The sequence below is a fragment of the Chelonoidis abingdonii genome, chromosome 2 (assembly GCF_003597395.2).
Source record: "Chelonoidis abingdonii isolate Lonesome George chromosome 2, CheloAbing_2.0, whole genome shotgun sequence".
Taxonomy (NCBI): Eukaryota; Metazoa; Chordata; order Testudines; family Testudinidae; genus Chelonoidis; species Chelonoidis abingdonii.
Window position 1 is genome coordinate 73,121,511 of NC_133770.1, and position 24,540 is coordinate 73,146,050.

General features: G+C 39.7%; 1 protein-coding gene across 3 annotated transcripts in view; it reads right to left on the minus strand.

Annotated features, from left to right (window-relative positions):
* The window catches only part of ZNF385D (zinc finger protein 385D), a 419,438-nt gene that overhangs the window by 104,309 nt on the left and 290,589 nt on the right, over positions 1–24,540 (minus strand). For all 3 annotated transcript variants that reach the window (XM_032781181.2, XM_032781182.2, XM_032781179.2), the window contains one exon: positions 4,091–4,253. In XM_032781181.2, the coding sequence (XP_032637072.1) occupies positions 4,091–4,253 (163 nt within the window). The remainder of the gene's footprint in view (positions 1–4,090; positions 4,254–24,540) is intronic.

The following is a 24,540-nucleotide window of genomic DNA, read 5'->3' on the forward strand; positions in this document are numbered from 1 at the left end:
TATATATATATATATATATATATATACACACACATACACACACACCCTATGGTTTATAGAATACTTTTTCTGCTCTCCTAAATAAACTTTTATTCTGCTTTTAGAAAAGTGTTCTGAATGTTGTACTTTAATAGGAATTTTGAGTATCTGGGCCTAAGTCCCCAAGGCATTTAGGCATTGAGATTCAATTGAAATCAATGGAAGATGTGTGTTTAAATACCCCGGAGGATGTGGGCCTAACTGTATAACATCCAGAAACAACATAAAAACTGTTGATCTCTGTGAGTTGAAGCTCTGTCAGTGACTGTCACATTTTCAATGGCCTATTTTGCTGTATTGATATCAGATGCTGGACACAACCACGAGTTATGTGTGGCCTACAACATATGGAGACAGAGGAAGATGAAGCGACATTCAAATTCTCTGATGGGTAGAACAAAGAATCTGACCCTATGCCTTCAGGACTTGATGTATAAGAATGTATTTATGCTGATCTATGCCTATATGTGTGGAAAATATGCATTTTTGTCACCTCTCAAACATTCCACAGATTCAGCAGAGGGAAGGAATCCTAAGTGCTGGTTTCCGTACCAGTGTAAATTTAGCATCACCAAAGTTCCAATACGTTGAGAGCAGGGCATCTTCCTTTCAAATTGTTGTGACTGCCAGTACATCCATGCATAGCCCTTTGCTGCTCCAAAGAATCACTCATTCACAGCAACTAGCTGAAGCCCCTATTGATTTTAAAAGTTATTCAAATAGGTTATGATATTAGTGACCTTCACAGAATGAGCAAAATGTTCCCAGATCTTCCTTTCCACCCTTAGTATGCAGTGCCACCATTTGTCCAAGATTTTAAGCTGTGTACCCTGTATGGCAAGATGCATAGTCACCATTATTTATTGCACTAAGACATGTTGACACCACTGCCTGACAAAATACTTTAGGGAAAAACAACATAAATTGCTGCTTCAGCTCCTGCATCAGGTTGTATATTATGTGGTCTTTTTCATAATCTTTATTGCATGGCATTGCAGGTTCCCTCGTGTAGGTGTTGCACAGGATAAGCAGAACCAGTGAACTGAAATCTTGACCAATGTGCTATTAGTGACATGTAATCCACCATTTAACCACTCTTGTATGTGATGCATTAGTGGTGATGTCAACATGACCCCTTCTCAGCTTACTTGAGATCATGCATTAATCTTCTGTGTACCGCTTCACAAAGTTGTAGAAAAAAACTATTGCCAAATGACCATGTGAGGAGGAACTAGTAATGGAGGTTACTCAAAACCATGGACTGTATAATAAATTAGTGTAACCATATGGAATAGCAACACATTCAGATCAGTGATGTGAATCTCAGTGTACATGCTTTTTATGGCCACCATTCTCAGAATACATATATGTGGTGCACAAGACACTCTTTACCTTTCAAAAAATATTTGTATTTGGAAGAGTTCTATGAATCCCGCGTGGGATGGAGGGCAACTGAAAAGAAAATTCATATAATCCTGCAGATAATGAGTCCAAATAGTCCTGCTTTTGCGAGGAAATGTCAGTCACTTGGCTACCCAAAATCTTTGTACTGTTTTTCTTTTGCTACTGCAGATGATGTTTTCTATACGAATTGTGTTTAAATAAGAAGGTTCAGTTATGCTCTCTATTACGCCAATAGAAATCCAGGGTGCAGAATTGGGCTCCAAATGTCCACAGGTGATCCTTCTTTTGGCTGATACATTTTAGGGGTGACAGAAGAGCAAGCTTGGTGAGTTTTTGTTTGCATCGTATCTCTAAATATCAACAGTTGGATAGGGTTTGTAATATTTCGTGAAAATAATTCTATCATTATGTTTGTGTTTTTTTTTCAGTTGATCTTAATGTATTTCCTGCTGCCTTGGTTTCTGGTTTGTTGGTATCATGTCAGCACCCCTCGAAACAGATTCTTCCTCCACAGAGGTACTTTAAAAATCAGATCTTTCAATTAGCATTTTCTCTTCTTCTTCCTTCTCCTTTCCAAGACCCCATGACCAATCCCTATTTTCACACTAATCTGATATTATCATAACAACGTGGTTCTCATTGTTGCAAACAGTTATACACACATAACTTCAGTTCTGTGAATAGCATGGCTGAACTCACTGGTACGTCTCACAAGAGTAAACTTACACAAATACTTAGGGGGTTGCGGGTTTGGGGCCATGGATAGGACTTTGGCATATCAGGGTAACGTAATTAAAATTACATCACTGGAATGGCCCCAGTGGCAAAGATAGTACAGAATGCTCAAACAACCACCAAATGCATACTGTTCACATAGGATATATACCTAATTTATAGAATGTCTCCAGCAAATTATAAATGAGATCTGAAAGTGAAAGGAACTTCTCCCCAGGCCAGTGTTTTCCAGTGCAGTTTTCTTTCTTGTATGCAGATATAACCACAGATTCAAAATACTGAGTTCAGATATACAGCAGATAATAAAACCTGTCAGGGACCTGACTGAAAGCCCCATAAAGTCTATGGAAAGAATAACACTGATTTTGATGTGCTTTGGATCATCCGCCGAACAAACGTCTGCCTCAGACAAACAAAACCAAACAATGCAGACAAAACTTTTTAACAATTGAAAGTTACAACTTTAAAATATTTCACTTTTGTCTTCCTCCCTTGTCTATTAGAAATCTGTCATGATCATGTATAAAGCAGTAAGTCAGTCCTTTGCACAAAACTCACTCTCAGCATATCAACAGAATATCCAGATCACTAACAAGTAAGAGAAACCCAGCATTTAAAACTATGGTTAAGTTTTAGTTTAGTTTTGAATTTTTTGTAACTATGTTTCAGTACTCCCCTTCCTTCCCCACACTGTTCCACAATTATTTATGCTTTCAGCGTCACTAAAAAATCGGCTACATTCAGTATGAGAAAAATCTCATGATGCAACAGGAAACCCTTTATAGGCACCCCTTGTGCCAAGTTCAGACATATGACAAGTCTGAAAAAAATCCACCTTTATTATAACATGATTTTCCACAATTATAACATGAATTTCCACATAACACACATACTGCCTTTACCATATGTCTTCTGGCAAAGACCTTACAAAAAGAATTAAATGCGTATTTATATGATACTTGTATATTTGTTGTAACTCTTTCACTTGTTTGGGCATTTCTATTTACAAAGCCACTGACACAGGAGAATTTGTTCCAGATGAGCAGCTCTCAGCAGCAACCCCAGAATATTATACATTATTTGCTCATCACACATTATTTTTTCCTGTTAGATTTTGTGTATGCATCTCACGAGTTGCATACAGTACGCACGTTGCAGAGAAATATAAGAGCAATTATTTCTTGTGAACAACTAAAACTATCTTCTTTAAACTTACATCCTTTTTTTGAAATTTCCAATACAGTAGCCTATATTTAAAATGCCAGGTTAATTGAATCCCATTGACTTCACCTGATACTTGCATGGGTTTTGTTTGCAAGGAAAAAACCTAGTCCCCAAGCAATAATTTAAATAATATTATTTCAGTATGATGACTCAGTTTAGCAGAATAATTGGTATCAATAACACTTACCTGTTTATGTGGAGTGGAGGTTACACAGCTATTACCTAGCTCAAAATCATGCACTTTAAATAATAATGCAATGCTTGAAATTTATGACAGTATGTCTTTTACCAACAATGCTTTTATCAGAGGCTTCAAGACACAATTAGTGCAATTTGCTGCATTGCTTGTAGTTAAAACAAATGTGCCATAGGTAATTATGTAGAGAGAGACATTGCATACAAACTACAAGATTTAGAGCAGTTTGTATTTAATAGTTCATTTGCCATAAATATTACCTGAGTCATATGTATGCATTCTAGCCTAAAAGAATGGCAAGCCTCTTTTCACAAAAGAGAAGTCAGTTACATGACTATTTTACTCTCACAAGTGTGTTGAAAAGAAGAACAAAATCAATATTACACAGAAAGATGGATCAAGCATGAATCAATGTGGCAAGCACATAACGAAACAGACATGGAGTTAAACAAGAAAAATAAAAAAAAACAACAACAAAGATTATCACTTAACCTGTTTTGTCAGAGCTGGTATTGATGGTATTGGTAGTGATGGAAGTGAAGGTAGTCTTTGCGCTGTCCTTGGTATTAACAGATTTCTGCTTATTTTTCATGGCTTCCAGTGCTTTGAGCTTCTTGGCATGTTTAGTGCCTTTGTAGTGGGCCGCAGCCTGGCTCTACAAAGGAGAACAAAATGAACCATGCAATCAGGCTCATTTCTAAACTGGCATTCTCTGTATTAGTACAAATACAGACTAGCTTTCAATAATGGGTACCATTCACAATACATAGCCAGTGACCAAATTCTGTGCAGAATGATGCTTAGGAAACAATGAAAATCATATTCAAACAACTCCAAAATGATAAATATTATGTAATACTATATTACTTTCAGATCAGTATAATAGAGCTTTACTTTACCACATGTAAAATAGATCCGCTTTTTCAGTTTTGCTATCAAGAGCTTTTTTCTATCACATAAAGATTCAAAGTTTCAAGGAGCAGGGAGGAAGATATGTTTTTCTTTTGACAAGTCTAGGGTTTATACACTTTTTATTACAAACCTTGCCACAGGTTTCTATAGGAGATGGTTTACATCTAACTTTGGAAGCAGGAACTTTTCAAATGGAAAGCAAGGACTCACTGTCCAGAAAACCCCATCACTTAAGAACTAACTGAATACAACACAGACGTGCAAATGTCTGGATTTTTAAAAAATTAGATCACTTCAGTCTACCTGCTACAAAGGTAGCCTGTGAAATTCAAGGTGAGAGGAACTTTTCAGTGTATGACTCTCCAACCAAGCCTAGTGTGTTGTCAGATGTGTTTTGTCTACTTGATGTTAGATCACGGTCAAATTTGTATATGTACTACAGGGATTTTCACACTACTCTAAAGAACCTTGAATCCCTATCATTTAAAGAGCTCATTGTGAGAACTCTTCTCTTCATTTATGCTACAGATTTTGGAAGGTATTTTAGTATAAAATATATCTTATTCAAAACATGGTGGAGCTCTGTGGATATTCTTCCTGAATAGTTTCTCTGGTTATTTACAGCTCTTCTGAATAAAAGGAACCAATCCTGCAGTTCATAAATGAATGGGATGCCTCAAGCTTTCTGCTACTGAATTTCAACTCTGATTGGTAGCAACTCGTTTTTTTGCTAACGGACAAGACTACTAATTCTTCAGGAAAGACCTCAAACTTTAGTTATTTTAGAGTCAAGAGCTAAGTATGTTCTATTGTAGAATTGCAACTTGTAGTGAAAACAGCGGGAATTCATTATGTATGCAACTGAGAGGATCAAAGCCATAACATGACTTAGTTATTCAATGTAAACCAATACTGCAGAGGTGGGAGGTTGCTGCATTATCTAGGATCTCTTAGAGTTTTATTTGAACATTATCTTGTGGCAAATTTTCTGGGGTGACGCCAGGAAATGCTAAGCTAATATTTATATTATACTGAGGTTTATTTATAGTTCTCAGCACTGATAAAAAGTTATGATTCCTGCCTGAATGCCTGAGATCTGGGGTGTGGGGGAAGTGTAAGAGAGAGAGATTTAATCTACTCCAGCAAACAACTGTTAGCTCTATTTTTACATGCATCATTCAGTTTGGCTGAAACACTGATTTCTCGATCCATTAAATGATTAAAGTGCTATAGCAGGTACCCTTATTGAAAGAACACTGAACAGTGAAGTTATTAATCAGAAACAACTAACAGAAATAGCACAATCATGCATCTTTTACAGTTCCCAACACATAACATTGAGATGTACTGTAAGCAAGATATGAACAGTTAAGTGATGTTAATAACTGTTAAATTGAAGGACCAGCGTCAGGTTAGGATGACCGCATTAAAATGGCACAATACTGTTTGTGCATCCTTATACCACTACTGAATCATGTCTATGTCTATAGTTTATAGCTAAATATGATTATCTACTCCAAAAGTGTTTTTTTAAATGCATTCTAGTTTATTTAGCTCAATCAGGCCCTGGCACTGATATACTTACTTAGTACCTTACTTCTCGAATGTGGATAAATTTATCAGAATTTGGTCATAAACAGTTGATTATTAATATGGTATTAGTCTGACACACTCTCTTAAGCTTCATCAGAGAACTAAATTTCTATTTTTTGTTCACCCATCATTCCCCTTGACGTCTACATTCCTTGGTACAGCTCCAAAAACTTGACTTCAAGGAGAGTTTTGAGTGTACACCTGATGCACAATGAGGCCCTGCATGGGACTCTGTGACCTTTACAGAGTTCTGAAATATAGAAACAGAATTGCTCCAAGTAGAAACACATTGCTTCAATTTATAAGTAAAAAATGGCTGCTATGGAGAACTGTTCATTATTCACTTCCTATGGAGGGCTGCCAGTTTACCATAGTCTACTTACAGAAGATTTTATGCTTTTTTTTATTTCAGAATGTAAATTTCCATTCTTTGTCGAGATACAAAGGCATCTGAGGTTCTTTCAAGATAATCATAGCTGGCAGGTTAATGGTAGTTCTATGTGGGATGAGATAGTTTGCTCCATAAGCATTTAACCAGCCCTAAATGAGCTTACACTCTGAACTGGAACCCTACAAAAAATCTGTCATTGTCTTCCCCAGCAGGAGGAAACCAGTGGGGGAAATAATGGAAAATGATTCATAAATAGTCTATCCAGCGTGGCAATAGAAAATGTGATAGCAGCACCTGACTAAATCATTTCTTAGAGAATGAAAGAGAACTAAATAAATGTCATTACTAGAATGCCATTACTACTTAAAGCTTAAGTCAAAAAATCAGACGGATTGTAAGATACAATTATTCCAGAATGTCATGCAGAATTGTTAAAAAAAAAGAGTGGGAAGGAGGGGAAGGCATACGTCAGATTTTTTGTGGAAACCATGATGCAGAACTATGTGAGAACAGTGAATAACTGACTACACCATTATATGGCTTAGGGAAATCCTCCTGTGACACTCTTGAAGATAACAGTGGCAGAAAACAAAAGTGAACTTGAAAAGACCTGGCTAGAGGAGTACAAGAGTACAAGTACGAGATGCACCAGCTGAAATCCTGGACATACTGAACTCAGTGGAAATTCTGCCATTGACTTCAGTGGAGGTAGGCTTGCACCGCAGTGTATTTAAAAAGGACTTCTGCCTGTTTTAATTTCCAGTTACTGGGGAGGTCTAGTGTCCTTGAGAAATGATATTGTTCTACATTTACCTAAACCAGTAGTTCTGTCAGATTAAATTGATTAAAAGTAATAGGATGGGAAGAAGCTCCTCCTTTACTACAGTTTATTTTGTGATTTATTCCTCCTCATTCCCTTCCAAAAAACCAATGACCTGTTGTTTAAAATTAAAGCCTGTTTCTCACCATCAGTACAGCCTCTATAAACTATGTAAATATAGTTTAATATTTCCTTCTTTACTCATGACTTCATAATTCGATAAATATCACTACTCTTGGCATTGTAAAGCTGTGCCACCGCCACAATGTGAAACCAAACCAGCGATGCATATGAAATATTACCAATGTAAACTTACACTACGCTGTAAGAGAGTATGCATTATATAGCAGCAAATTGAAACACTACAAATGGGAGATTTTTAGGTATACCCAAAGCTAGATATCTATGGATCCTAAGTTAAGCTTTGACGGCTCTGATCCTGCGCATAACTAAGTGTGGGCAAGATCAATTCTAGGAGAATTTGTCTCTAATTTAAGGCCAGATAAGCCATAAAATGCCAAATATTTTTTCACTAGCTAATTATAAAGAGCTCCTAGTAATCTCAGTAGTGTAGATCAACTTTAAAACCCTCTGCAAAACAAATAATTTGCCCTAGTTTTATTTATTTATTTTTATTCTAATCCTTAATAATAAGGTACCAAACCTGCTTATGTTGAATTTGTAGAATTTATACATGAATTAATAAAACTTCAGCATTAACTCAAATAAAATGACTTTTCACATTTCTATATGAACAATTACATATTTGGTTATATCGCTATTGCATGGCACCACAATTACCATAAAAGCATCACATTACCAAGCAAATGGCACTGAGTGAGCAATGGGAAACAGACGAAATATTTTAAACAAGCCAGACATCAGTATTTTCCTAGAATTACATGCATCACGTCTACAATGCAGTCTTGAAGAGAACCCTGTGAACCTGAGAAGCTGTGTACATGAATAAATCATATACCATCTCAGTTAAGTTCTTTAGGCTTTGATCTAACTAAGACCTAGGCATGTGCTTAACTTTATGCCCTGTGAGCAGGCCCAGATTAAGTCGTACATAGGCACTATAGCCCCCAGGCCTATGGCCCTACTCCCAAGGTCATGATTATATAAAAATCTTAACTTTAATTAAAAATAATGAAATAAAAGAACTCCCTTGCTGCTCTCACTGTCTTTTCACTCAGTATCACTGCACTTGCCTTTGATGCTCTCCTCTCTCTTGTTCCCTGCCTTATCCACCTTCCATCTACACACCACTCCCTTCCTTTATTTTTCCTTCTAGCTAAACCCTTCTCAACAAAACCCAACCCAAAGCAGAAAGATTTAAAAAAATCATGGAACTAACATTCATAGTGAGCCCTTGGGTGCTCGGATAATACATACAATAAACAATAAGAAGAGTTGTCTACCTGAGTCTGCAGAAAGCCTAAAACAATACCTCTGTGAGAGGTGAAAACTGAAGCACTGTTCACCCATCTCAGGTGTTGACTCCAAGATGCACTGCTTTAGGGGACTTCAGGAACACCATCTCAATAGAGGGCTCTCTGTGTACCAGAAGAGTGCAGAAGTCCTGGCCTATCAACCAAGCAGTTCCACACCACTTGCTGGAGTAGATACTGGGTCCCCTGAATTTCTAGGTTTTGGACAGGGAGGAAAAGGTTGCTTCTGCCACTCCTGGTGGGGAGAACAGACCCCTTTCCCTGTCTTTTTGGGAAGGATGAGGGCCAGCGGCCCCAGTTACTCCCAGGTTACAAGTATGATGGCAGACATCTTAGCCAACACAACCGAACTTGAATTGAGACCCTTCAAAGCTAAAAAGCACAAGTTGTTGGAGCTTGAGGTATAGCTCTCTAGCTCGGGCCAAAACAAACTATCATCATCTACATACTGGACACTCACCAGTCTGTGACACAAAGAGGAAGGCTTGCACTGCACCATTGGAGTCAACTGCACTCTAAATGTAGGAATGCCATATTTCTGAACCCGCGCGAGAAGTTCTGATCAAAATCAGACACCCTCTGTGGAAAAAGTTGCATCATATTTAGTTGAAGGTTTTTTTAAAATGGTTTGGAACAACAGATAATCTGGCTCTTTAGGCCTCATTACTGTCATAAGCTCTGTGTGAGTGCAGGAACCTTAGTGCTCTGTGAAGCCAAGGTGAAGGGGAAAAAATAGATATAAAAAATATTTAAATGTTTCATACCTCCATTGATAACTGGGGAATGGCTGAAATCAGCCCCAGAGCAGAGAAACCACACAAGGCCCTAAGCCTCCTACAGGCTCCCCATCATTCAATGGGATCTGCATATGCAGATAGGCAATAGGCATGGAAGTCAAGGAAGGTTTTGCACATGCCCAAACAAGCATGTGACTGCAGAACCAAATACCTTATTACTGCTGGATCCTACTCCCATCAAAATCCAAAGTAGTTTAGCCATTGACTTAATAAATCTCAGATAGGGCTCCTAATGTAGCAATAGCTAAGAAAAAACATTGATGGATAAATAATCTCTTGCATGGACACTCTTGTATTGGAGTGTTTTTTCCCCAGTGAATAGCGTTTGGGGCTTTCATGGGGTGTAAAAACCCTGCACCAGAAAGAAAGGGGTTAAAGAGCTACTTTGGGTCTAGGCAACTCCACCGTACTTGTAAAGCATGTGTGAGCTGGAGGAGCTTAAAAGAGAAGACGACCAGCTCAATAAGAGAACAAACTGTGGAGGTGAACTGACCTACTGTCCATACTCCTGGGGCCCTGCTGTAGCAATTCTATCAAACCAACAGAGAAGAGATTAATGGCACTCAGAAGGTCAGAGACTTTACTTTTGAATTCAGTGTGTCTTTACTTAATTTGTCGCGAAAGGGACAGATACAAAGTGATCCAAGGAGGCAAGTATAGCACTTACGGGTGCATGCCTTACCACCCAGCCCTGGATTGAAACTCGGTGGACAGGGTGGGCCTGGGCTCCCCTAGCCACACTTAAGTCTTTTCCTGATATTGGGAGTCTAAATGAGAGAAGGCCCTAAAGACAGAAGGGTCAAGATTGTGAGACCTCTCACTCACCACTTAGGGATACCCTATTATTGGACTCTAGATACCTCCAAAGAAGTGGACATATACATGTGACCTGGCTGGAGAGCTGAATCGGAAGACGGGCAGAGTGCCACAAGTCAGAACAAATGTTAACACAGGACAGCAGGAAAGAAGACAGCTTGCCTCAGTTACAATGGGGCACCTGTGGTGAGTGAACCCCTCTCACAGAAATGCTATTTTAATACTTCATTACAAGGATAATCTGTCAATATTCCAAAAATGCTGTAGGTTGGTTGGTTTTTATTTTGTTTGTTTCTAGTGCATATATTGACTTCAGTGGGACTACTTACAGGAGCAGATCCTCTGCTGGTCTAAATCAGTAAAGCTCTACTGACTACAATGGAATCTTCCAAATTTACACCAGCTGAGGACCTGCCCAACAGTGTATAAAGTCAAGCATGAATGCAAGTTTTTGAAGGATTTGAGCCTAAATTGTCACATTTAATTTGGTATAGTTTATTTTTTAAATGTGATGCATGCATTGTAAAATATTTTTATGTTCAATTAGAAGAGTACTCAATTCTACCAGCTTACAACAGCATAAGGGTGCTTTTACACAGTATATTTGTTTGTAGCTGTGCTTAAAAATATGCATAAAGCCCCAGCCACAGAAATTATTGTAGAGCAACCTGATTTTTTAAAAGCAGCAGATAATCCTGTGGCACCTTATAGACTAACAGACGTTTTGGAGCGTGAGCTTTCGTGGGTGAATACCCACTTCGTCAGACGCAGGTAGTGGAAATTTCCAGGGGCAGGTATATATATGCTAGCAAGCAAGCTAGAGATAACTAACGAGGTTAGTTCAGTCAGGGAGGGTGAGGGCCCTGCTCTAGCAGTAGAGGTGTGAAAACCAAGGGAGGAGAAACTGGTTCTGTAATTGGCAAGCCATTCACAGTCTTTGTTTAGTCCAGAGCTGATGTGTCAAATTGCAAAATGAACTGAAAGCTCAGCAGTTTCTCTTTGAAGTCTGGTCCTGAAGTTTTTTTGGCTGCAGGATAGCCACCTTTAAACGTCTGCTATAGTGTGGCCAGGGAGGTTTGAAGTGCTCTCCTACAGGTTTTGTATATTTGCCATTCCTGATATCTGATTTGTTGTCCATTTATCCTTTTTCCGTAGGACTGTCCAGTTTGGCCGATGTACATAGCAGAGGGGCATTGCTGGCATATGTCTTTGATGGCGTAATATTACATTGGTGGACGTGCAGGTGAATGAAACCAGTGATGGTATGGCTGATCTGGTTAGGTCCTATGATGGTGTCCGCACCTGTGTCACCATATATGAGAATGACACGAACTAGGAGAGTCATGCCGGCTCAGATGTTACGCCGGATTAACAAGGTCCGCGCCAGATTTTTGAGGAACCAGGACAATCTGATGATAAGTGGGCTACTGAACAAACCATTCATGGATGAGACAAGAAGAACCTGGAATTGATGGAATGCTACTACAACAGTAGACCTAATTTCGAGGTATATATGAACGTATGAGGGGGACTATGGATGGACAAAAGACCTACATCCACACTTACTGAGAAACAGCTAGTTACCAACACGCTTCAACATAGTAAAGAGGAAGCTGCTCTCACAGCTTGAGATAGACAACTCCACATTACATCCCAGACTCAAGAAGACCTGGAAGAACAAGTGTGATGTGCAGCCCACACCTGAAGCTGAAACTTCACTGCCACCCTCCATTGCAGAGCACAGCAGCTGATATGAGGCATAAGATCATGGAGAAACTAGCTACAGTCAATCCTCGAGACCGATTACCAAGGCTCAGTGGAGAAGTACCCATCAGATAGTATGTTAGAAGATGCCAATAGAGCCCTCATGACAATCCCTACTACCACCATAACTCAAACCAATGAACTGGTATAATGCTACAGCCTCTGTAATCCTGGAGATGCTTGGCTACATGATCAAGAAGAACAACAGTATGTACCCACCCTGGAAAATGAGGTGGAGGATAAGACTGGCCAATCAACCAGACATCCGTTGTTTAATAGACAAGTGACCAGAAGACAGCGGGTTGGTGATAGAATATAGCAGTGACAGCAACATTCAGGGAAGAAGGAATATGAGAAGCTGGAGAAGTACCAGGGCCTGAAAGAGGAACTTAGGAGAGGTATGTGGAAAGTGAAAGCCAGAAGTGGTCCCAGTAAGTGGTCCCAGTGGTGGTAGGAGCACTCGGGGCTGTGACTCCTAAGCTGGGTGAGTGGCTCCAACAGATCCCAGGAACAACATCAGAGCTCTCTGTCCAGAAGAGTGCAGTGCTAAGATACTGCGCAGAACCCTCAAACTCCCAGGCCTCTGGTAGAGGACCCGAGGTTGAGGAAGACACATACCACTCATAGGGGTGACAGGGGAATTTTTTATATATATATAAAAACAACATTCTCTTCTGTAATTGTAATGACACTCACACGTTTTGTTCATTATGTTAATAAATATCAATTGAATGATGTACTATTAATGGCACGCTTGGAAGATTTCAGTTTGAGCAGCTGACATACAATTAAACTACAAAACAGAAGAAAAACAGAAACTTTCACATTGTTGTGACATAAAACAAGTTTGTGGTTTACTTAATAACAGGCTTAATAACCTCAAAGTAATTCAGCTTTTAGATTGTTTCCATATCATATTTATTTAAATATACGATAAGTGCTGCTGATCTTAAGATAAATCCACAATAGCAATTGCTCCAGGATAAAGAGTAATTTTCTAGATAGTACTGAAAAGATCAGAATATAATTCCTGATCTCAGCTGCAAAGAGAATCACAGTCACTGAAATAAAGTGTGTGCCTTTTGAGTGTCAGTTTGCCACAAGTGGAGATCCTTGCCTCAGCAGTTCACAACTGCAGATGCAGCAAACAATGTACAGGACTTACCTTTCTTGAGCCCCTCAGATCACTTGAAAACTTCACATTAACTGAGTACTAGACATTTGATTCTCCCTGGATTCCTCTTGTGAACTGAAACTAAAGGAAACTTGAGTGGGTGAGTTTAGTGTAGCTAATTTAAGTATTTTCACCTTGTTTCTGTTGCTAGGGAAACCACTTCTTTTGTGCTTGAGTTCAAAACAATGGTCTCCCTGAATTCCAGATCTTATCTCCCTGATTCAGCTAGGGCATCAGACAAAAAGGTGGTGAGTGGGATCTAAAAATAACATGAGAAACTTAACATAAAACAGGAAGGGCCAAAAAGTGTATATTTTAAATTGTGCTTTATTTTGTATTTGAAGAAGTCATTTGGAATTAAGGGCAAGTTAGTTCCTCTCCAGAGATAGAGTATAATAACTGAAGATATTTCCTCTACTGTGCTTTTGTGATACGCACACATGAACAGAAAAGACACAGATATTTTATTTTTATATTATGGAGTATTAGAGTTGATGAAATTTTCCAAGTTTAAAATTTTCAACTATTCTTTTTCTAAATTTTAATTTGACTGGGGGCAAAACCTTGAAAATTTTCTATTAAAGTTTTCTGTTTTTTTCTGCCTGCTAGAGAGCTGATTGAAGAATTCTGATTGCGTTCATAATGAAATCGTCATTCACTTGATGACGGGGGGAATGGAGATCCCCTGCAAAATGTATGTTCAAACTGTGTGTGTGTGGGGAGGGGGAGGGTTGTTCAGCTCTACTTAGGTTATGTCCACACTGCAATAAAAGTTTCTATTGCACTATAGACATACCCTTAGTGCATGAAAATTCAAATACCACCAATAAGATTTGTGAATGCTATCTCACTGAACAGTGATCTCTGTGTCCAGTCCATCTACAGGATCAAATGTACCCCTGGGTTAAATCCAGCGTCCTTCTTCGTTGCCCTGGAGGGCATGGAGTGTTTCAAAGGTCTGTTCCATGTGAACTTTCTCCACAGCAGCACACAGAGAGAGGGAGAGGGCAAGACATCAGAGGGCTAGGCACAGGACTGAAGGTCTGATGCTTTATGAATCCTTCTGTCCTCCCCAAAGGCCAAAGGGAAACCAAGTCTTTGGGGCTGCACAGTTTCTAGGAACAAAAGAATTGCCAGACCAGGTCAAACCTATGGTCTCTCTGGTCCAATATCCTGTCTTCAAAAGTGGCCACTACCAGCTGCTTCACAGGAAGTTTCCAGATACTCTGAAGTAGGGTATATGGAACAACCTGCTCACAGAAAAAGTTTCCTCTTAGCCCCTAGTTGTTCACAATGGCCTATGCCCTAAAGCATGAAGTTTTATATCCCACAATTCTTCCACAGGGCATTGTTTTCTGTCCCACAATGCCTCCCAAGAGTCACTGGGCTCTGGATGTGCTCCTCTTTGCTTTTTACTTCAAAGAATTTTGATGTAACTCACACCCAGCATTACATCTGGAAGATACACATGCTATTGTTTTTGGTATTGGTTTTATTTTATTTTATTTTATTTTTTGCTGTGACCACACCTATTGGTAGCAAACTGTCTTGTCTACAGCACTTCTCCTTTGGACAGATTCAATTACTAGATTTTTTTTTTAACGTCAATGAATAAAAGTCATTTCTAACTGTGAAAGCATGTTAATGTGAAAGTAATGAATAATATTTTTCCAGTAATAATTAATAATTAATTCTAGTAATAATTTTAATTGTACATATTTATGAAAATAAATACCTAAATGATACACACTACTATTATTGCAATAAGGAGATGGTTTTCTGTAACTATTTTCTTCTTAACGCCTATCTAAATGTTGTCAAACAAGATGCAGACATCTTCAGCAAAGCAGTCAAGATACAGAGAAGAAATAAGCAGTGCGGGCACAAGAAGACCCCTCAACAACACGGAAATTGCTTATGTGACAGTCTTGAAATAAACTGCACATGGGTGGACCCCAGCACCTATGAAGACCCCCCACGGAAGTCAATGGAGTTCCATTTATGAACCTAAGGATCTGTCAGTACATAATACATTGCATGATTAGGGCATTTGGGAGTAACCACCATATATGCAAATATCACACACAGATGTCCATCACATAGAATACAAAATTATCTATACAATTTATTTACATTTTACAGTAATAAATAGGTGTAGTCAGACAAAGCTCTTAAAGTCCTACCTTTTAGAAGGTCTGAAATCTGTGCATACAGAGAAAAATGTATTTGCAGTAAAAAACAAACTTGTACACTATTATCAGTACAGAGGAGACAAAAATAGTCATCAGTACAGCACACCTTGTTCTCTTGGCTATCAGTTGGACTCTGCACAGGGAGACCACATTTGCAGATCCTAATGCAGGATGCAGACTTTAATAATATTCTATGGCATTACTCTTAACAATACAGTTACATTACATTTCCTATCCTTTATTAACTTTCTTTCCTCTGCCTAGTGTTATTAACACTAGAATCTCAAAATCTTAATCTGTTCAAAAATGTTAACTACATAAATCCAAACAAACACCATGAAACTACAGGGCATAGGCTTAACTTTAAACAAAAGAATAGTCCCACTGAAATCAATGGGCCTACTCACGTGCTTACGCGCTGGAAGGATCAGGGCATAAGAGATGTGCTAAATTTGCTAAACTCAATCACCTTGTTTTTGCTGTTTCTTATCTCCTTTTGTCAAACACAATTTTATTGGGCTCAGTACAGGATTAACTGCATTCAATTTTATGGCCTGTGTGACACACAGATCAGACTAGATGAGCTAATTAGACGGAAAGCATAATGTAATAAAATCTTATTCTATGGGTGAGTTAGTGATAGCAAGGTAAAGGATTTGAAAAACTCTACAGAATCATAATTTCAATGGTATAACCCTCTGTGGCATGGCAGGGGGATGGCTGCCCCCGCATTCCAGCTCCAGTTTGTCCGGTTGGTGAAAATGTTGATAACACAATTTCATTGAAAATGCTTTGAGTTGGGTATCATTCAAAAGCCCTTTCTTCCACAAACAGATGACAAACCTAGAACAGTTATGTAGATATGTATTTGAGAAAAATATTTATAAATCAACTTTTAAAAATTATACTTTAAAACAGGGAGGCATTGCTTATGTGTCAAGAGAGACATTGTTCTTTGGTAATCCTAGGCAAGTTAGCCTTGACATGTAGGGCTGAAAACATTTCTTCATCAAAGTAATTATGTGTCATCTCTGACTAGGGCACCACTGCGAAACATATCACACTGATCCTCATCCATACTGCTTTTGCACATCTCCATACAGGGCAGACTGCTGGCTAACCATTTGCAGGGTGGTGAGCTTTTGATCTTTTCATATGAGCATTCCATTAACTGAAGAATTGATTTGGGAGTACATGATATTTCACACATAACTGGTGAGATCGGTCCATCCTACAGGATCTATCCTGTAGCTTTAAAATTTCCTCTTCTTGCAGAGGTGCCAACTTTCCACTTTCCCAGAGTGCTCAACCTCCACTCTGCCCCAGGTCCCACCCCCACTCCACCCCTTCCCCCAAAGCCCCACACCACCTCTTCCCACCCCCATTCTGCCCTCTCCCCCACAGCACCTCCAGCACACTGCTAAACAGCTGATCACACTGGGCAGGAGGTGCTGGGAGGGAGGAGGAGCCATTGATTGTCTGGGCCCATCATGGTGCAGGAGCCACTGGGGAGAAGTTATAGACTAACAGACATTTTGGAGCGTGAGCTTTCATGGGTGAATACCCACTTTGTCAGATGCAGGTAGTGGAAATTTCCAGGGGCAGGTATATATATGCTAGCAAGCAAGATAGCATATATATACCTCATTATCTCTAGCTTGCTTGCTAGCATATATATACCTGCCCCTGGAAATCTAACCTCGTTATCTCTAGCTTGCTTGCTAGCATATATATACCTGCCCCTGGAAATTTCCACTACCTGCATCTGACGAAGTGGGTATTCACCCACGAAAGCTCACGCTCCAAAACGTCTGTTAGTCTATAGGGTGCCACAGGATTCTCTGCTGCTTTTACAGATACAGACTAACACGGCTACCCCTCTGATACTGGGGAGAAGCTGATCAGTGGGGCTGCCACAGGGGTGCTGAGCACCCACTATTTTTTTCCCATGGGTGCTCCAGCCCCTAACCACCCATAGAGTTGGCATCTATGCCTTCTTGGCATTTAACAGCACCAAATGAGTCAAGATAGTGCTTGGTTACTTCTGGGGAAGTCATCCCAGCATGAAATTTGATGGAGTTCTGAGTTTGTCAAGAAAAACCAGGAAAGAATATTTGGATATTGTGTTATGTCCACCAACCTCTCCACCCTCCAACAATTTTCACTGCTCTGTTTTCATGTTCTAGGTCTTCATCTGAATCAAGTGAACTGGTAACCTTTTAACACAATGGAGAGAGATAAAGAGCGGGGTCCCCCAAGGACCTGTGCTGTTCAGCATATTCATAAATGATCTGGAAAATGGGGTGAACATTGCAGTGGAAAAATTTGTGAATTTTATGTCCAAAGCTGACTGTGAGGAGTCACAAAGAGAATCTCACAAAAAATGGGTAATGGAGCAACAAAACGGCAGAAGACATTCAATACAGATAGTGCAAAAGTAATGCACATTGGAAAACACAATTCCAACTATACACACAAAATGTTGGGGGTCTAAATGAGCTGTTACCACTCAAGAAAGAGATCTTGAAGTCATTATGGATAGTTCGCTGAAAACATCCGTTCAATGTGCAGTAACAGGCAAAAGAGATGCACAAGATATTTGTTATGAGTTTTGGAATGCAATGTGAAACCAACAGCCACTTGTAGTGGTAGATTACATAGTTGTTGTGTCTGCAGCGGAAAGCTGCCTTTCACTCCAGTACTCATACATGAGGCTTTGTAATAAAATGGAAGCCTCGTGCTCCATTTGCTTAATGGCATACTTGCCGCTGAAGTCACTGCAACCCACTGATGCACCGCTTAAAGTAGTCGTACAGGTCACGCAATATTATTTTTTTCAGGTTTGGCATCAGCTATGTGTAGACCCCCCTTTATTAGAGGGGCCTCTGAACTTTACTGGGAGTGTTCCAGTTGGGAGATCCTGTGTGCTGCAATCAAGCCTTAGAGATTACAACTCCCATGATGCCTTGAGGGAAAAGTGAGAGACTTCCTCTTCCAGGCAGTGCAGGGAGAGAGGCGATTGGCTCCATTTTGGAAGAGGAGTAAGATTGCTGCTGTGGAGTGCTTTCCATACCAGGAGCTTCTGTTAGGAAGCCAAAGCTGCTGCTGGGAGCCTGTAGGGGCTTCGATTGAGCAGGTAGCCTCAGGGGCTGTTGGTGGCTTCACAGGAGCCAGCGCAAAGACTGTTGCTGTGCCTAGAGATGACTGAGCTGGGCCTGCAGTGAAGGAACTGTGAGTAAACCCTACTGTGAGTAACTTTCCCCACTTGTTTGGGAAAGTACTTGCAAGGGAAGGGGCACATCAGAGAGACTGAGTCTGAGGAGAGGTAGAGTGATCTTCCCATCGGACAGGACCCAGAGCTTCTGACATTTGGTAGGGCCAACTCCAATTTCAGAGGGGTTGTGCAGCATGTTGCCTTGGCGGGACTGATACACAAAACCAACAGAGTCCTGTCTCCAGTTGCAGATCTTCAAGCACACCCACACAAGTGTCTAGGACTCTGAAATCCTGAGGACTGTACACTTAGGGGTGGGGTAAGTGGTGGCAGTGTAAATACCACTTAAATACATTTCATTTATCACTGTATCCTATATTTGTCAGTTGATTTTATTCAACCGCTCCCATGGATTTAAATTAGAAGTGACATTTAATCTTAGTCTGTTATATCCTGTTTCTTTAAATTGTTAAGCAAAGATGTGTTTAACTCCAATTTAAACATATTGGATGTATATGATTTATAACTGGTATTTTTGAGTTAGACTCATGCCACAGATTATTATTAATTATAATTATTATTAGAACAGGTTTATTCCTGGAGGTTCCCAAGGCACACCATTGAGTTTGTATGGGGGCCAGGAGTGAAGGGATTGCAGCACAGGGATGGGTACAGGATACCCACCTATCCAATATCACCACTGGGATACTCAGGATCTCCTTTAATGTCGACATTAGGCACCCAAGCACACAGGTAAGCATTGCCCTGCTCCCGAGTAACCCAGGGAGGAAACAGGGGGTTACATATGGATCTCTGAAATGCTCATGTACTGCAGGACAAAATTATTTTCTGTAAAAATGTAGCAGCTGCAAACTGAGTCTTCATATTACTGTTATATCAGCACTTTCTTCCACTTTTGATAGCGCAGCTTTTAAGGATATGTGCTGTGATTCATTTCTGTGGATAGGCTTGCTAAAATCTATGCCCATAACCTACACTAGTTCATCTTCCATAAGTGCTTTAGAGACTTTCTGCTAAGCCTTTGTTCCTCTTCGATCATCTTCAAAGCACATATTTCTCTGTATTTAGCCCCTGCATCAGCCATCACCACCACCTTCCCATCTGTTACAGCCTCTGCGAGGCAATTTATGAATTCCAGCTGAGGCACACAGTTTGCAGTAGTAAAAATCAGTATTTGTTTCTGTTGCTTTTACTTTTTGATACACCACATTATGTACACCACACTCTGTAAACTTGATGTGACACACTCACTGCCATATGTGCAGGCATCTTTTGGGTCAATGCACCCACTTATCTTTACTTTTCATGCAACATTCTCACTACATCATACGATTTCTCACCTGTTTCACATGTTGGAACTGTGCTTAATGGGTGCCTTTGCGTTTTTGTCTTACCACAAAAGCAGATGATGTTCTTCTCAGAATACATGCTATGGGACTTAGTATAAGGCAAGTCTTGCCAATAGCTGGCACTTACCCTGGCATCTTCAACTTTTTCCTGATGCTCAATAGACTTTCTCTCCAACCTTGCTGAATTCAGTTAATGGGCGCACTTCTTATAGCATGTAAAGTGCCACTGAGTGTTGTGTTTAGCCAAGTCCTCAGCATTGGTATTCTCTAAAGAATGTTCTTGATCATTTTTAGGCATCAATGGGCAGACAAAGGGTACAGACAAAGTGAAACCAATGATTTTGTAATAAATTACTTTGTGGTTGTAATTACTTATGATACATAATGCATGTTATGTAACTATGTTCATACTATTTACAGATGGATAGCAGTAATTTCTGGCTGAATGCTCACATCTTGACTAGTGCCTCATTTGGCATAATAAATAAAGCTGATAATCAATACCACTGAACCACTTTTTTTTTCTTTGCCAGTGATGACATATCAACCTGAAACAGTCCTTCCATTTTTGGTAACCTGTAACATTAAAAAAATGAATCAGGTATCATGTTCTAAGCATTAACTGATACCACAGTATTATCAGTCAAGGGCCACAACTTAGTTTGGAAGGGCTGCATGTTTGACATGCTTGTGTTAAAATATAATTTTTAAAACTTGATTTTTAAATATTTTCTCAAAGATACATATCTACATAATTGTTCTAGGTTTCTCACGTTTGGTACCATTGTGCTCATAGGACAAAGGGCTTTCGAATGATAACCTACTCCACCATGTCTGACAAAACTGTTATCACAATTTTCACCAATTGGAGAACCTGGAGCTGGGAACCAGGGGGCAGTGAGTCCCCCCTGCCACACGACATAGGATGATACCTTTGAAATAATAATTCTGTAGATTTTTACGACTCAAATGACACCCCCTTTACCTTTCTATCACTAACTTGTCCACTGAATTACGCATAATGCCAGACTAAATGGTCACTTTTGGCCTTAATCTGTGAATTCTCCCTTGTGTTTTTTTATTTATTTTTAGTTAGTCTGGGATTTTTAAAGTAGCTCGGGGAGGTAGGCATCCATGTCCATTGACATACAAGTCCAAGCTTGCAAACTCTTTGGGGCCAAGGAGCTTGTCTTCATAGCAGTCTGTAAAAAAGACCAGTCTCTTATTTATTCATGAATATGCATTCATTTATTGTGTGGTGTTATCCTCAGGCTGTTCTTCCTTTTATAAATTCTCAGTGTTGATTTCCATCAACTTTATCACTGTAAGAGAGACGAAAATACAAATTTCCTACACCCCAAAGGTATGCATCACAGCGAAAAAGTTTAGACAAACGGTGGTGACACTGTATTTTATTCATGTCACTGTCTTTTGGCAATTTGCACCAAGATATAGGAGTAGAATGCTAGGGAAGTGCTAGCAAAGTTGCCAAGACAAGGTTAATTTAACCTTGCAGAAATGGCCTTACAACCTGAAGAAATGCTGACTTTTTCATGTGGCACCACTGTGGTATGAATGGCATTTGTCTCCCATTTTATCAGAGTTTAGTCATGGACACTTGACAGCCTGACTAATCAAAGACTAGATTGTACCATCAGAATTAATGAGGCGCTACAACATTTTAATGACTACGTGGGGATTTTTAAAATTCCAATATGCATTTTATCATTTAACAGTTGTGGCATCCACTGATGGGCATATAAAAGTTTGGTACTTAAAGAACTAAGTTAAAGCCTCTCAAAGGGTGAATTTCACACCAATGCACATGGCCCTAAAGCAAAGCACCACTTAAGCCCAACTTCTGGAGATTTCCTTTGTGGTGTGAAGATGTGAGACTTGGGGGGGCACACATCTTTTCACACAGCCTGTGTGGTGTGAAATCCAGTTTCAGTGGGGCTCTCTATATAACGATGCGTAAATAACTTGGCGTTATGGCTAGGCTAGACTGGACAAGACTGCAAAGAGGCTGACACAGAACCTCCATTCACAGCCCTCACCCCAAGTTAATCCTGTGGAAATTCATATCTGGAAATAGTTGCAGCAAGATCAGGAGTCAGGGATTCCTTTTCCTGACATGGAGAAACCAGTTTGGATACCATAATAACTGTCGTCAACCTTCATTCAAAACCTGAATTGAACTTTGGGGTTTTGAAAAAGTTTGGTTGGGTTTTTAATTTTCTCTACCTGCCGCCTCATTTCAACACACCTGGTGACTCTGTCCAGAAATGGCAATGAGAAAGGTTGTTCTGATGGTAACTTCTAGTCTGAGTGGAAGCAGAAATCAGCAGAATTCTCATTGAAGAGTGTAGTTGTTAGATTTCAAGCCAATTTTTGCACATTCAAGATGTTTGGATAGTTTCCACGGCATTGGATAAGCATCTGAACTTTCTGATACTTTCTGGAGGTCATCCATTGCTAACTAAAGGTGACATAGTGACGGGGACAGTTACATTTTATATTTTTGTATACTTAGGACTTTAACTCATTCCTAAATAGTTTTGTTTCTAATATATTATGCTTAATGCTACTGCTACATTGCTTAAATCAGCAAGTGGTTTTCCCCTTGGGTACATATTAACAACTTACTTTTTGCAGACAAGTGTACAAACATGATAAGCTTTTGGAAATTGCTCCTTATTCTGTTACTGGTAAGTAATTTTTATATTATTACAATGTAAACAGATGCTATTTTCCACTACATATGCAGCAGTAATGAGCTAATTTAATGTGTTAAAAACAACAAAAGAACTTCAAGAATGAGCTATTTGCATGAATAGTTCAAGCTCCATTGAAATCTATAGTGAAATCAACCAATGATAAAGTCAGCAAATTTCTCTCAAAGCCCTATTGCTTTCTTTTAGCTTGCTTATTCAAATACTACAGTATATTCTATTAGTTCCTTCTTCTGCATATTATTTGACCAATTTCTCATATACATATTTTCTGAGTTTAGCTAAAACCTTATTACCTTTTCCACAAAAAAAAGAAATTTTGGCAAATCTTGACACGAGTCCTTAAATCACTTATAAATCCCTCCCTACAAATCCATTACACAATCAACCAAAATCTATAGACACTTAACCATCTTGGTTTGGTTGACATGTGGATATTTTAAGGTTGTAATAAAGATAGCAGTCCTGCCTCAAGGGAGCAAAATATAGATACTGAGTATATCAATTCTTGATCGCTTGGGGTGAAATCCTGGCTCCATTGAAATCAGTAAGAGTTTTGCCATGATTTCAGAGGAGCCAGGATTTTACCCTAAAATGCTTACCACAACTGACAGGAATGCCAAAATAATTTGAATTTAAAGGGAGAGGGAGTGGAATAAATTAGTGGCTACTTGGGTCTTTTCTAACTAGTGTAACAATAAATTAATAGCATTAAAGCCTGTATCAGTATACATAATGGCTTCTTCTGGGTGGAAAAGGAGAGGAAATGAACAGAAAACAGTAAGAAGAAAAAAGTAATGTGATTGTTTAATTGTGGTGCAGAGCTCTCTTTTATAGATTCATAGATTCCAAGGCCAGAAGGGACCACTGTGATCATCCACTCCAACACAGGTCATAGAACTTCCCCAAAACAATTCCTAGAGTAAACCTTTTAGAAAAAAACACCCCTTCTTTTACTGTATCTGCAATTCCTCTCTCCTCACCCTACACAAAGCACATGGCCTGAGATGGGCTCTGCTAATTGTTCAGTTGTGGCACCCAGATCCATAGATTCCAAGGCCAGTACAGATTTGGCATGCCCATTGCCCCCACTTAGAACTTTTATTTGAAAACATTGCTCTGCTATGAATAAAATCATCACAAAATCCATTGTGTTATAGACAAATGTCTATGAACCAGCTTTCGACTGAAAGCAGACTGACCTCACTTTGTGTTTTCTAATTGCTTTGTTTCCATTCTCTTCTTCCCCATTTCTATTCCATAAATATATCATGGAAAATGTTTGGAATATTCTAAAGAGTAGCCACTCTTCGTCAGGGATGCACCACATGCTCTGAATGTCCTTAGCCCAGTGGTGGGCCAGGTAGGGAAGGCTGTGTCTCCCCAAACACCCTGGTTCCTGCCCCCTTCCACTTCTCATCCTCTGACTGCTCCCCTCAGAACCCCTGACCCATCCAACTCCCCCCCACACTCCTTCTCCCCTGACTGCTCCCTCCTGGGACCCTCTGACCCTAACCGCTCCCCTGGGAACCCACCCCATCAAACGCCCCCCGCTCCCTGGCCCCTATCCACACCCCCGCCCCCGACAGGCCCCTCAGACTCCCACGCTTGTCCAGCCCCCTGTTCCCTGACCCATGACTGCCCCCCCAGCACCCTCTGCTTCTTATCCAATCATAGACTCATAGACTCATAGGTCAGAAGGGACCAATATGA